Here is a 12,846-nt window from a genome sequence, read left to right on the forward strand (position 1 = left end):
AAGAACCACGAGGGGGAAACAAGCCTGATAGAAATATCGGAATTGAATTATTTATCGGTTTAACAGATAAGGGAACGTATGATAGATATTGATTTTTGTTCGAGAGAAGTCGGTTTGAAAAGTTTTACGGGGAGCGAGGGGCGGCGGGGGGACTGGAGAAATGACAAGTTGATAAATCTTAGTAGTGTCATATATTTCTCTCGAGATAATTAATTAGCTACATATTTACATGAAAGAAACTATACGTTATCTATATATTTATAATATATGCACGTTTGCGTATAGTACATGTTATGTTACAAAAATTTTTCGCTCGCCAGTTGATCGTGTCTCGCGGTTTCTAAGAAACCGGATCGTACGAGAAAGTTTCTGTCCAACTGAGATTGTTTACGCTCGCCTTGTTAACACTTCGAAAAAAATGTCGCAAACGATCCGAATGGTTTTGACAAAAATTACTGCTTCGAAATCTAGCAATTTCCAAAACCACGCAGTCGTCCACGATTCGCCACTCATGAGCCAATACCTTCGATATTGCGTTTCTACTATATACTCATAATCGCTAGAAACAATCCTCGAGGAATAAAAACGACGACAAAAGATTTACCACAATTCGGTAGTAACAAAAAGAAAATACCCTGAATCGTCGACAAACCGCCAGCGGTTCCAACGTCGACACTTTCCCCGTCCTCGACTCGAATTGAACGTCTCTGTCGAATGACTCGACGGACGACTAGCGTTATTCGTCTCGTTCGAAGCGAATGACCGTAACGAAATTCCTCGAGTTCCACTCCCTCGAGTCTCTCGCTTCGAAGCCTCGGTTCTCCACTGATTTCCACTTCCCATTCGTATCGTCGGGAAGTCGAGGCATCCGGTATACACTAGTATCTCTTCGTTCGTCAGCCTCCTTCCCTCTCGATCCTCTTCATCTGTATTTATGTACATCGTGAATCACCGTCGCCGATAAATCACCCCACATTCCGCAGTTAATTATCCACCTTGCGTAGAACTTCCTCCGCCTTCACTCTGAGCACCTCCGCGCTCTGCCTCCTGATCTCGTCGTCGGACGAGGCCGAGTCCTCCTCCTTGTCGTGCTTCGAGCTGAGATTCTGCGGCAGGCTCTGCACGCCAAGGTTCAGCGGGTGTCCAGGTATGTGACCTCCGAGCGTGTGCCCGTTGACGTTGTTGTGATTGAGGGTGGAGGCCGGGTTCAAACCGACCGGCAGAACCGTGCTAAGGGACGCCAGGTTCTGCGGAAGGGGTAGCCCGATGTACTGCGACAGGATGGCGTGCAACGGGGGCAGCTTGGGCGCGCTTGCCGGCCACGGCGGTGGGAACACCGGCGGGATGAACCAGGGAAACGCGCCCGTTGGTCCTCCCGATGGATCCGCACCTGGCACACCGCCGGCGGTTTGAAGCAGGCGGGCGTGAAGCGACAGCTCGTTGACACCTGCAATCACACCGTTTTCTTTTTTTTTTTTTTTTTTTTTTTTTTTTTTTTTTTTTTTTTTTTTGTTTTGTTGTTGTTTTTCTTTCTTTTTTTTTTTCCACGGATTTCAGTTCGGTTGCGAAAGTTGTTTTTCGACCGCCGCGGGGGTTGCTCCGCATTGGCCGCTGGAAAGAATTAGCATCTCGCGATCCAACTGCGTCTTTGTTCGTTCGATCGTTTGTCCAGAATCAATTGGCCGTTCGTTAGGTGCACTGGCGTTCTGATCGTGGCGTTTGTTCTATCTTTCTTTTCGTTTCGGCTGCGTTTCGTTTCCACGCGGTGCTCGGTTGTAATGACGTTGGGAAAAGAGACTGGAAGAAATTGTGTTGGTCTGTATATGATGTTTTATGGAGGCACCGTATTCTGGTAGACTGAACGTTTCGTCGAGTAATGTGAGAATGTTTCGTCGTCAGTAGACGTGTGTATGTGTGTTGAAACAGAACTAAGTGAATGTGACACTATCCTATTTTTAGCAAATGGAATTAACCACATTCGAACTAATCTTCAATGTTTAATCTGTTTGAATCTATTAGAATATACATTCGCTAAACTTTATAAATTTTCCAAACACCGTAATGAAATTACCTGACCTTGAACAGCCAGTTGATTTCGGACAGAACAGATCTAACAATCTAACAAAAAAAAATTTGACAATCGTAGACAAGGGTGATCTGTTTTTTAGAGAAACAAAAATTTGTCTCGTTCAGATCGCTGGCCGTGTAATTACGACCGATCGGATCATTCGTGAAAAATTAAACGATCAAGCACTTTTCTCGCTTGTGGTAACTACGACGGTCGACACTGGAATTAGGGGTAATTGGCGTTGATTGCATCTACCGTTTCGCGACTCTTCTTCTCGCATATTAAATCGGCAGACCATCCGCGACGAAATAAAAAGTCGAACGGAAAACGATTCTTAGAACTTACCACTTTGTTCATGCATGAAACTGGTATCTCTGCCGAGCACCTTCTCCTTCTTGCGCCACTTTGCACGACGATTTTGAAACCAGACCTGCAATCATTTAATTTCGCCGTTTGAAATTTCGTTACTTGCAATGCTCTCTTTGACAATTCATTCGATTGCCTCATTTACTGCCACTTAAGGAACAACTATTACGTAGAAATGAATATCTTTTGAAATTTAAACCGGAAAAGCTGAATGAAACATTCTTGTCAAAAATTAAAATCTTGAATTGAGCAAACCTCGTCGAAACTGTAATCTACGCGAATTTTTCTCGCTCGAATGTTTTATTCGGAAATAGCTACCACTGAATTTTCACGTGCCTGGCCGAAGGCAAAGGGACAGCCTGGCTGGCGTAAAACCATCGAATTATTTCTTGGAAGAAAATACGCGCGAGCGACGCATGAGAACCCCAGCCGGCCGTATCAGAACCAGCCAACAAAAGCTTGCTCTCGAGGTTGATTAAGCTAATTGTTAACAATTATCCTGATTTCCTCCGTACCCCCGAGTGGCAGCAACCCCTGCCCTCGCACCTCGCCGCCCCTTCGAAAACCCCCGGCGCACCGTTACCGCCTGGCCCCGTTGCCATATAAATGCTTTCGCTTTCCGCCTGGGCTGCTCTGATTTTTCGTGGCCACTGGCAGACCCCGCGAGAAACAGACGGAGAGAACGAGGGAGAGATTACATTTTACATCCTGTCTCCATTGTGCGGAAAATCCCCGTGCTTTTCAGCCGACCACGTTCGCCGCTGCCTATCCGACGATACAGCCACTTCTGACACTTGCTATCGTTTCTACTCGAAATCTATTTTTTCTGTACGAAGATCTCCCGTGATCTAGTTCAAGAACGATCGAACAGGGACTTTGATTCGAAATATGTAATTATCTCGAATGATATTAGACACGAGGATTGAAAGAAAATGAGGAGAGAGAGAGAGAGAGAGAGAAGTTTAACGTGGAAATATTTCGAAAGAGAAATTGGGAATATCGTTGGTGGTAGCTAGAAATTGAGGGAAGTTTTGAAAGTGACTTGGAACGTTCAGCTGAAGGAAGGAGGGAGGGAGAGAGGCCGGGGAAGGAAATTCAATTGCCTAATTGCTGTTAATTATTTAATCGCTCCTGAATACCCCGCTAACGCCTAAGTGCTCGCAAACCTTGCAGCGCGTCGTTTAACCGACCCAACGCGAACCCGAAAGTTTGAATCCCACCCCACGGTCTACACGGGTCCGTACAATCTCGGTGTAACGTTTCCACCGCCGTCTCCGCCGCAAATTTCCTGTCGACGCTCTCTCTTACTTGTTGAAAGCGCCGGGGAGCCAACATTTTTCCTACGTCCTTCGAAATTTTTTCATCTATCCCCGGCGACGCGACGTTCTAATCTCGTGCCTCGAGACAATAGGCATGAAAAGAAAAAAGAAAGAAAGAAAGGAAACGAGTCGTTCAACCTGTTAGACGGTTCGTTCTTCGACGAGGAACGAAAGTTAGAATTAATTTGTTTTTAATCGAATATAAATATGATGTAACTCGTTATCAACTGAAAACCGAAACGTAAAACAGATTAGAACACCTAATGAAATTTTTATGGTCAATTAGCGATCCTAATGAGAAATTAAACGGCGTTCCTTTTGCGTGTTACAGTGAACAGATTTGACACGAGAAGTCGTAGCGCAGCTACGAAAGATTTCACGGCACGACCGGCAAACTTTGCGCGTCTTTTTCGAAACGGGGGAATGTCTTTTGTTCGAGCTGCGATTAAAAGATCCCTTGGAATCGATAGGCAAACACGGTTTGACGAAAAAGCGAAAGCCAGAAGGCTGGATGGTGGCGTCTGGCGGCGTCTGTTGCGCGGGGAGCCGGGGAAGTGGGTGGCAGAGAAACGATTCGCGATTCCATTACCATGCTGGCCGATCGACGATCGAACACGATACATCGGCCGGCCATTAATACCGAAAAATGGGTAATTTCGCATCTGGAATTGAGGGCGGCGCGGGAGGAGGAGTAGCGGAGGATTTCCTAGATTGAAATAAAGTGGCCGTGGCACCACTGCGCCGCGGCGGATCATTTAGCGGTTTTGTCGAGCGACGGCCAATTGCCGGCATTGTCGCTTGGCTGTACCACAATGGGCCAATCGGAATGCTCTCTGTCTCTTTTCAACTGCACGCCACCCTTCGACGACGGCACCATCCACGACCCTTCTCTATACTCTACATACACGCACGTACACACACACACACACACATATCTATATATATATATATATAGATATATATATATCTATACATATATATAGATATATAGATATATATGTATATATACATACGTACGTACACACGGCTCTTTCTTACTCTCTTCCTCCCTCTTTCGTGATCAACCCCTTCTTCCGTCGCGCTTCGATTCACTGTCTCACTCTATCAGAAAGATTCCGCTCAGTCTCCTCGTCGCGCGTGCGAGCGAGGGTGCCAGGATGGTTACGCTAATCGAGTAACCGATTTCCATCCATGGAAAAGTCATAATTTATGGGAGCGCCGTCAATACCCCCGGCCTCACCCCTCTCTTTCAGCCATCGCCATCGTCGGCGACGTCGTCGTGTACCGATTCCACGTCACGTAATTCGGACTCGTTTCGCGGATGATTAAGTGGTAATGTCAGTCCGTACCCCGAGGCTGATATTTATCGGGGGGAGGGGGAGGTCTGTGATCGAATTAACGCGGTCAAAAGATTTCTTCCGAAGGGAACGAGTGTCGTAAAAACTATCGACAGGCATCGAGATATCGAGAACCAAGCAGTTTTCCACTAGACTTTTTTTTAGATCGAAATTTAATCGACTCGACTTTGCAAACGTCACGAGGAAACGACGCGCATTAAAATATCGCATCGACGCGGCGTTTCATTGAACCTTCCGACTGATTAAACTGGTTTATCGTTTGAAAATCGCGATTGTTCGTGTAAATATCTTTCCATCATTCTCTCGTTTGTTTTGTTTTCTCCTTTTTTTCTTTTTATTCGCTCTTTTCTTCTTTCACTCTCCTTCGTTCTACTCTTTTTTGTTTCTTTCTCCGTTCACTCTTCTCTTTTTCTTTTTTTCTTTTTTCTTTTTTTTTTTGTGTTCTTTCATTTTCCATCGACGTCAAAATACGTGCAGCTGGTACTCTCTCACCGACCGTTAAAAGGCGCGGCTGGAAAATAATTTCAAAGCAGATTACGACCCCGTACGCTCTTTACCGTTCGACTGGCTCGTATGAAATTAATCCGTGTAGCACCGAGTATGGTCTGGCGCGTCTTTCGCCAAATTACAGACGTCGAAGAGGAGCGGCAGACTTTCGGTACAATAGTGTGTAATTAGTTGAGAGACCCGTGCCGAGGTTGAAGCTCATTCACGGGGCTTTTCGCGTTCGAATATCAAGCTTGAAAAGCTTGCGGCGGCGCGTACGTCGTTCTGAAGACAACTCGGTTCTCAGCATCTTCGGTAAGAACGCAATTTTATCGAACCTTGGCTAACGCCGTTGCCTTCAACGTCAATGCATATTCAAGGAATTTTTCCCTTTCGATCGCGAGATAAGTTCGACGTGAACACGAGAACGCGGACATGGAATGATTAATTTAAAAATTGCACACGCAGAATTTCAATCTCTTGAGAAATTTAATTTGGGATGTGAGATATCTCTGCGTAATTTTATATTACGAATCCTGTCGAGGTAGAAAAATCTACGAGACGAAACAGCAAGTGGAATTTTTAATAACAACTACGTTTGCATCGATAATTCTAGTAACTATCCAGCTAGGAAATGTTTATTCGTCGTAGACGAGTCCCTCTCGGATTAAAAGTCAAGCTATCGAGCAACGAACGAAGGCAACAATCGATTTCAATCAAGTAATTGAACTCACCTGCACCCTAGCCTCGGACAGGTCTAACCTCATCGCGAGTTCTTCTCTGGTGAATACATCTGGATACTGTGTGTTCCCAAAGGCCTTCTCGAGCTCGTGCAGCTGGTACGTGGTGAATGTAGTGCGGGACCTCCGAACTTTGCGCGGCCGATCCGATTCTCCTAGGTTTAACCGGTCCGACTCCCCTAGATTCAAAGGATCGTGCAGGGCATCGTTTATCTGGTGATCGCTTAAGTGCCCGAGTTCCCCGTCTCCCGCATCACCGATAGCATCGGACGACGTCGCATGATCTGCAAACAACAACGAAAAGACTAATTACGCTTACAATTCGCCAACGAGACGTTCCTTTTCTCTTTCACTTTGCAATTCGTAGAAATGGTAATCGTGCAACACTGAAAAGACCAGAATCGAACTTGCGCTCGATACGTTTACGCAACATTTTGTGTATCTTTCCTCGCTGATATTTTAACCACTTGCGCTGGCAAGTAGATTGCGGACCATAACGAGTGACCGAACCGTATACAATAATTCGTCGCTTTCTTTTCCTTTCGAACTCGTCGGTATGATGTCACTGGACAGAAATTATCGAGGGGTAATAAATTTTTTATTTGTTTTGCCTGGGTTATACTTAAATAATATTTAAAATAATACTTAAAATTATACTTAAATATACTTAAAACTGAGAAAATGCAATTTTGGGACAAAAGATTCTCGACGTGCGTGGCACGTCATTCCGGCGCAAGAGGTCAAAACACGCGACGTTTAATTAAGAAAGGGTTCGATCGTTAGCAATATTCCTGGATACATCGCGACGTGCACGCTACTATGATGCAGAAGGAGCGAGAGATTCACCAATTGCTAGCGCCAAAGGGCCACGGACCGGTATTAAAGTTCGGATAGATACGCGTATCAAATCGCGCGGTTCTTCGATACTTGAACGGAAGAGAGGATCGGGGCGATTAAGCCAAATCGTCCGCGCTGCCAAAACGAAATTGACGTTCCGTTGATACACAGAGAGAGAGAGAGAGAGAGAGAGAGAGAGAGCCGGCGAGGAACAGCGAGGAGCGTAGCGTGAACAGTGGCGCGGAGTGAGGCAGGTCCAGGGGGATGTGTGTGTGCTGGGGGAGGGGGTGGGTGAGAGAGGAGAGAGAGAGAGAGAGAGAGAGAGAAGCAGAGAAGGGTTGGAGATGCTGCGGGGTCGGTGTGGGTGCAATTTCATTTTTAAGCCGCGCAACGACTGGGCGCCGATATACGCCCGATACGCCGATCATGTCCGATCGACGGATTTGCCAATTTTAAGCCTCACCCGGCGCTTCATTTTTTGTACATCCGCCTATATATGAAATATAACGCATCGATGCGAGCCTGTACATTATACGTACACGCTCGATAGTACTTAAAAACCGTTGCCGTCAGTGATTAGCAAATATCACGAGTGCATGTCGTACACCGGTGCCCCCTCCCGCCCCTCCGCCCCCCCCCCCGCGTTTCAAACCCCCTCAGGATGCAACCCCTTGCACGTAGCGAACGCGCACCACACGCGATCGTTTCTCTAACCCTTCCTTCTCCCTCTATCTAACTTTTATTGCCCCTGTCGCCTTTTTCCCCTCTCTTTCTCTCTTTCTCTTTCTCTCTCTCTCTCTCTTTATTTCTGTCTGCTTTGTGTCGTCTTTTCTATGAGCATCGGCGTCGACCGAGTTTAAAGAGTTCATTAGAGCAAACTGCATGCGAAAGATGACGTTTTTCTTTTCTTTTTTTCCTTTTCTTGCACGCTACTTGGAGGTGGAACAGATGCTTACGATTGCTTCAGAGGCACTGCGGCTGATACCTCCGTCGTTTACTGAGAAGGAAAGATTGTTGGAAAGAATCACATCGACTCACACTTGGCGAAGGCTCGTCCTCCCTTGTGCGAGATGCCTCACGATTTTGTGGCAAAGCCAACTCGATCGGGTAACTTGCGATTTGCGAAAGTCTCCTCTGCAATCTTGTTCGCGTCTCGTCGTTGGATTTTATTAATTTTATTAACAGCGGCGCTTGAATCGCATGCAAGAATCGTGCATGAATTCTAGGAATTCTAAGTTCATTAGCGGCGCGTTGTCTGATTTAATTCGTAACATTACGTTCCTACTTCGACTGGACAAGGCGACGCTTTTAATCTCGCCGACACGGGTCGACATCGGTCATGAAATTAGATAACAACACGATGACGATCACCCGGAGCTGACTTGCCAAGTTTCAATGTATCTGTCTCACATCCCTCGTGCGCCACTTGCATCATCCCCTTACACACGTTTGCTTGAACTAATTAGACGCGCATTTACTACTCGTGCGTAATAACGTTAATCCTACTTTTCGGTGCCGCTATAACCGGCAGTTGTGATAGATTGCGAACGAAGCGAATCGTTCGAACTGGCACGCATGTCGATTCCCTTTCTCTCTCTCTTCCTCACTCACTCACTCACTCACTCTCTCTCTCTCTTTCTCTCTCTCCCCCCTCTCTCTTTCTATGCAGACAGAAAGATAAAAACACGAGAAGGAGAGAAAGAAGTGATACGTGCGTGTGCATGTAATCGCACTAACATTTACGCAAACAACGTACGGATAATCCACAGTGAATAGAGAGATTTTTATGTTTTCATGCTAGGGCACAATGGGGCACCCACTTGATGCCTAACTCTCTGCTGCTTTATATTAAATCTACGACCGGCCGATAGGGGTTGCGCCGGAGAGAGGGTGCTGCCCGAAAAGGCAGTTCGCGGCGCGAAATTAAAGATTTATTTACAGTGCCACGATGACCACATGCCTCGGTCCGTCTTTTTCACCGATAGCAGTTCTGGAGAATTTTGTCCCTTTGGTTTTTCGATTTTTTTTCACAGAAAAGCCCGCCGTTGCGCTAAATATTCGGAGTAATACGGAAGTTTGAGCTGTGGAATCTTCTTTCAGGATTTCAGGAGTGAGAAAAAGAATATCACGTCTACGAGTGAAAACACGAGAGAAAGAAGAAAATAAAGCGCCGGGGGAAAATTAAATTGTGCGGAAGATTTAAAGCATTGAAATTTCGGGACGTTTCTCGCCAGAGAAAAAATATCGTCTGTCTGTGAATAAAAAACGTGGAAGATAGGGTACAGAAAGAGATTAAGTAATTATGAAAGATCGGACTCTGGACTTTAGGAAGCTTCCTGAACTTTGATTAATATTCTTCCAACCAGCGAAACGAAGATAGAAAAATTCCGTTCTTTTCGATCACCGGGTTAAAAGGGAACGAAATTCCCCGATTATTCTCCGAATACCACTCGATGCCGATCCAGATCCGAACGATCGAGAACCAGAACTTGTCGATCCGCAGGTGATACGCAGCGAACCGTATGAATGGACACTCGATACATGGCTATTGTCAGACGCATTAATTATGTTAGACGACTGTACGATCGAAATCCGCAAACACATCCTGATTTCTGCAGGCCACAATCGGGACCGGCCAATAATCGGTCCAGCCAGTACACAGTGATCATATCGACTGTATTCCTACTTGTGTGCTCGCACGTATCACGAGACGTATGTACGTATAACGCGCGTAAACCAATTCGCGAGTGTACGAAAACTCGATGAAGCAGAAAACGGTGGTAATTAACGACGATCCACGGAGGAAAATGGAGAAAGATTCCATCCGCTGCGAACGGAGACGGCGTGTCTCCCCCTTTGTATCCGGTAATTCTCTAAACGTTGCAGGTAACGAGTTCAGGGCAGGATAACCTCCGTACCACCGTCTCTTCCTGAACAAGATATATTTCGCTAGAACGGATTACACAAGGTCCGGCTTTACGCTGGAAAATCTAATAAAATCCTTAAGAGGGTTTACCGGTAATACGTTCACCGCTAAACTGGTCCGGATAATCCTTTACGGAGCAAAAAATCACCGCACCGCGGAGTATCTTCGCGGAAATTTAATAAGTGTAGCTTTACGCTTACGAGGTTCATTAATCTTCCACGGCGTATCACTTTGGCCGGCTGTGATCGGGTTTTTAAAATTGCCGTTCGTAGCGATTTTTCCGCCAAGACTCGTGCCGGCGCGGCGCGGCGCGGCTGCTACCGGGTGCTTCGCCTTTGCCTCGCTAATCGCTTTTATACTTTCATAATTGAAGAAGTGAAAACTCGTTCTTTGTAACGTGTTAATCGTTACGTCGCGTTTTAAAACGCGTCTTTTGATGTCGTGCCGTGGCGCAGCGGTTGCACGCGCGGCATGCCCGCACAGAAACGCCATAATTCATCGCGAAACGGCCAAAGGCAACACGTGGCGCGAAGAAGGGAACTACCGATATTGCACGTAATCGTTGTTTTTTTCTTGAGAAATCCATTGTTGCACACAGTTTAATGAAATAATTGCGTGTTCGTGCGTTCGCAGCGGCAGCTCTCGCGCAGAATAGGCTGGCAAACAAGCGTGCAACACGCTTGCAACGGCGCTTGGGACGCGTCGCGTGCTGTAAGTCACGTCGTAAATTTACATCAGCCGCTGATCCCCGCTACAGATTCGAACCTCGACCTAATTAGCCTTTTTACGCTCACGGCAATTAACGTAACGTACGCGTAACGTAAGCGGCGAAGCTAAGGAAACTGGAAATTTTTTTTTTCCATTTTCCAACTATAAACGCGTTGCGTATTTAGACGTAAATTGCGAGATAGGTAAGTAAACGGCAGTGAACTGTACAGGCGATCGATCGGATCGATCGATGTAAAACGATTTTAAAAATCGGTAGAATCGGTCATTTGCTAAATTGCCATACAATTACGTACGGCCTATCTGATGCTCGGTCTCGCGATGGGTTAAGATAGATAACCCACTTTGTTTTAGTTAGAAGGAAACTTTTTTTTTTATTTTTTATCGCAATCGCGGCCAGATCGATGCGACAGTAATAAAATGTTGGTAAATGAGACCTTAGTTTACTTAACGATATTAGATACTAGATAACAATGCAATATTGCTCGGCTAGTTTATCGAAGGCGCGCGGGTGTTTTACGGTGGGTAAATAGAAACTAACAGGTCACGATCGTTTCGTCTTTAACCTCGCGGTTATTACACGGTAAGATCGAGTAAACGAGACATTAATTAGACATTAATTTGATTTTTATTAAGCGTACGGTGTAGAGTAATTTGAGAGCCCCGCGCGACTTCGATCTAACGATCTTGGAGCAGCTACGATCGACGACGTTGATTCTAATTTTAATCGTCGTTTCGAGAAGCGTGTAGCGAGAACAAATAAAGATCTTACCATCCTCTTTGCCGTGTCCTAATATCTGGTCGATGCTGTACACGTTCCTCTTTTGGTTGTAAGTTTGCGCCATGCTTATTGCAGGACGGCAGCGTCGCTTTCCGCCTTTCCCAGCACTGTCGCAAGATAACTAAAAGCGACGACTTTCGTTCACGAGACAGTTCACTAATGACCGGCGGCAGGGGGGAGGGGGAGGGGGTCTTTTCGTGGCCCCGATGGTCCGAAAATCGTATTTCCCGCTGCTGGCCCGCGGATAGATGGAGCTTCGTCGGAGAAGGTTCTTTTTGGCGCGAGCCAGAGGAAACGTGAACACACGTCGCGCGGAAGGAAGCGCGCGCGTGAAATGTAACCGAACGAATCGACGAAGAGCCGCAGGGGGGAAACAGAGAAATAGACGAAGGGGAAAAGGAAAGAGAAAGAACGACAGGAGCGATCGACTCGTTCGCACACGTACTCTCTCTCTGACTTCCGAAAGAAAATGCGTCGACCGACGGCGCACCACGAACTGGCTCGTCCGACATGAAAGCAGCCCTTAATATCGCACACAGGCGCCCCACCTTGCAACCCCTAACACCGCCATATTAGCCTCCCCGCCAATGGGGACGCACGCTTCTCACCCAAAGCCACCCCGTACTCGGAGGTTGAATGAGACCTGGGCGGGGAATATTTTGCCCTTTCCGCGTAAATCCCCGGATTTTTTTCCACCTCCTCTCCTACCCCCTCCCTATTCGAATCTTCCTCCATCTATCCGATTCTCTCTCGCCCTCTGCCCGTCTTCCTTCATCCTGCCCCCGTCCTATACGTCCGTCCCTTTGCCTGTCTTTCTTATCCACTTCTCTCCCTCTCTCCCTTCTTTTCGGTTTCGATCCATCGCCACGATATTTTCTTCCTCTGTCTTAAGAAGAATGTCGGATTATTTACCGCGTTCCTCGGATCTACGTAAATTCCTTCGCGATCGCGAATTAATCTTCCTCCAGCCGCGTGAATTATCTGACCGAAAGAGGAAGCGTGTTCAGTGATTTGTTTTCGAATTTTTCTTTGTTCCTTCTCCATCGTGTTTCCTCGAAAGGGAAGTGAAGATTCGAACATGGAGAAACTCAATTTCGTTTGATTTTCTCCATGTTCGATCATCAACACGATCATCACTTGACAGTGTAACGTAACGAATCTTTCTTTTAGTTGATACGGACAAAGTTCTTGATGAAAGCCTCGGACAACCTGAGAAAACATTGGAATCCCACCTTGGCC

The 12,846-nt window shown here is 46.4% G+C and overlaps 1 protein-coding gene across 1 annotated transcript; it reads right to left on the reverse strand.

Annotated features, from left to right (window-relative positions):
* Positions 1–888: 888 nt before the first annotated feature.
* On the reverse strand, positions 889–12,085 carry LOC122534290 (paired box protein Pax-6-like). The gene is made up of 4 exons (XM_043664792.1): positions 11,599–12,085; positions 6,332–6,621; positions 2,414–2,498; positions 889–1,447 (listed from the first exon to the last, which is right to left on the reverse strand). Exons 1-4 carry the CDS (start codon positions 11,669–11,671, stop codon positions 984–986), a joined length of 912 nt encoding a protein of 303 aa, XP_043520727.1. The 5' UTR covers positions 11,672–12,085; the 3' UTR covers positions 889–983.
* Positions 12,086–12,846: the final 761 nt, after the last annotated feature.

The sequence above is a fragment of the Frieseomelitta varia genome, unplaced genomic scaffold (assembly GCF_011392965.1).
Source record: "Frieseomelitta varia isolate USP_RPSP 00005682 unplaced genomic scaffold, Fvar_1.2 scaffold_582, whole genome shotgun sequence".
NCBI lineage: Eukaryota > Metazoa > Arthropoda > Insecta > Hymenoptera > Apidae > Frieseomelitta > Frieseomelitta varia.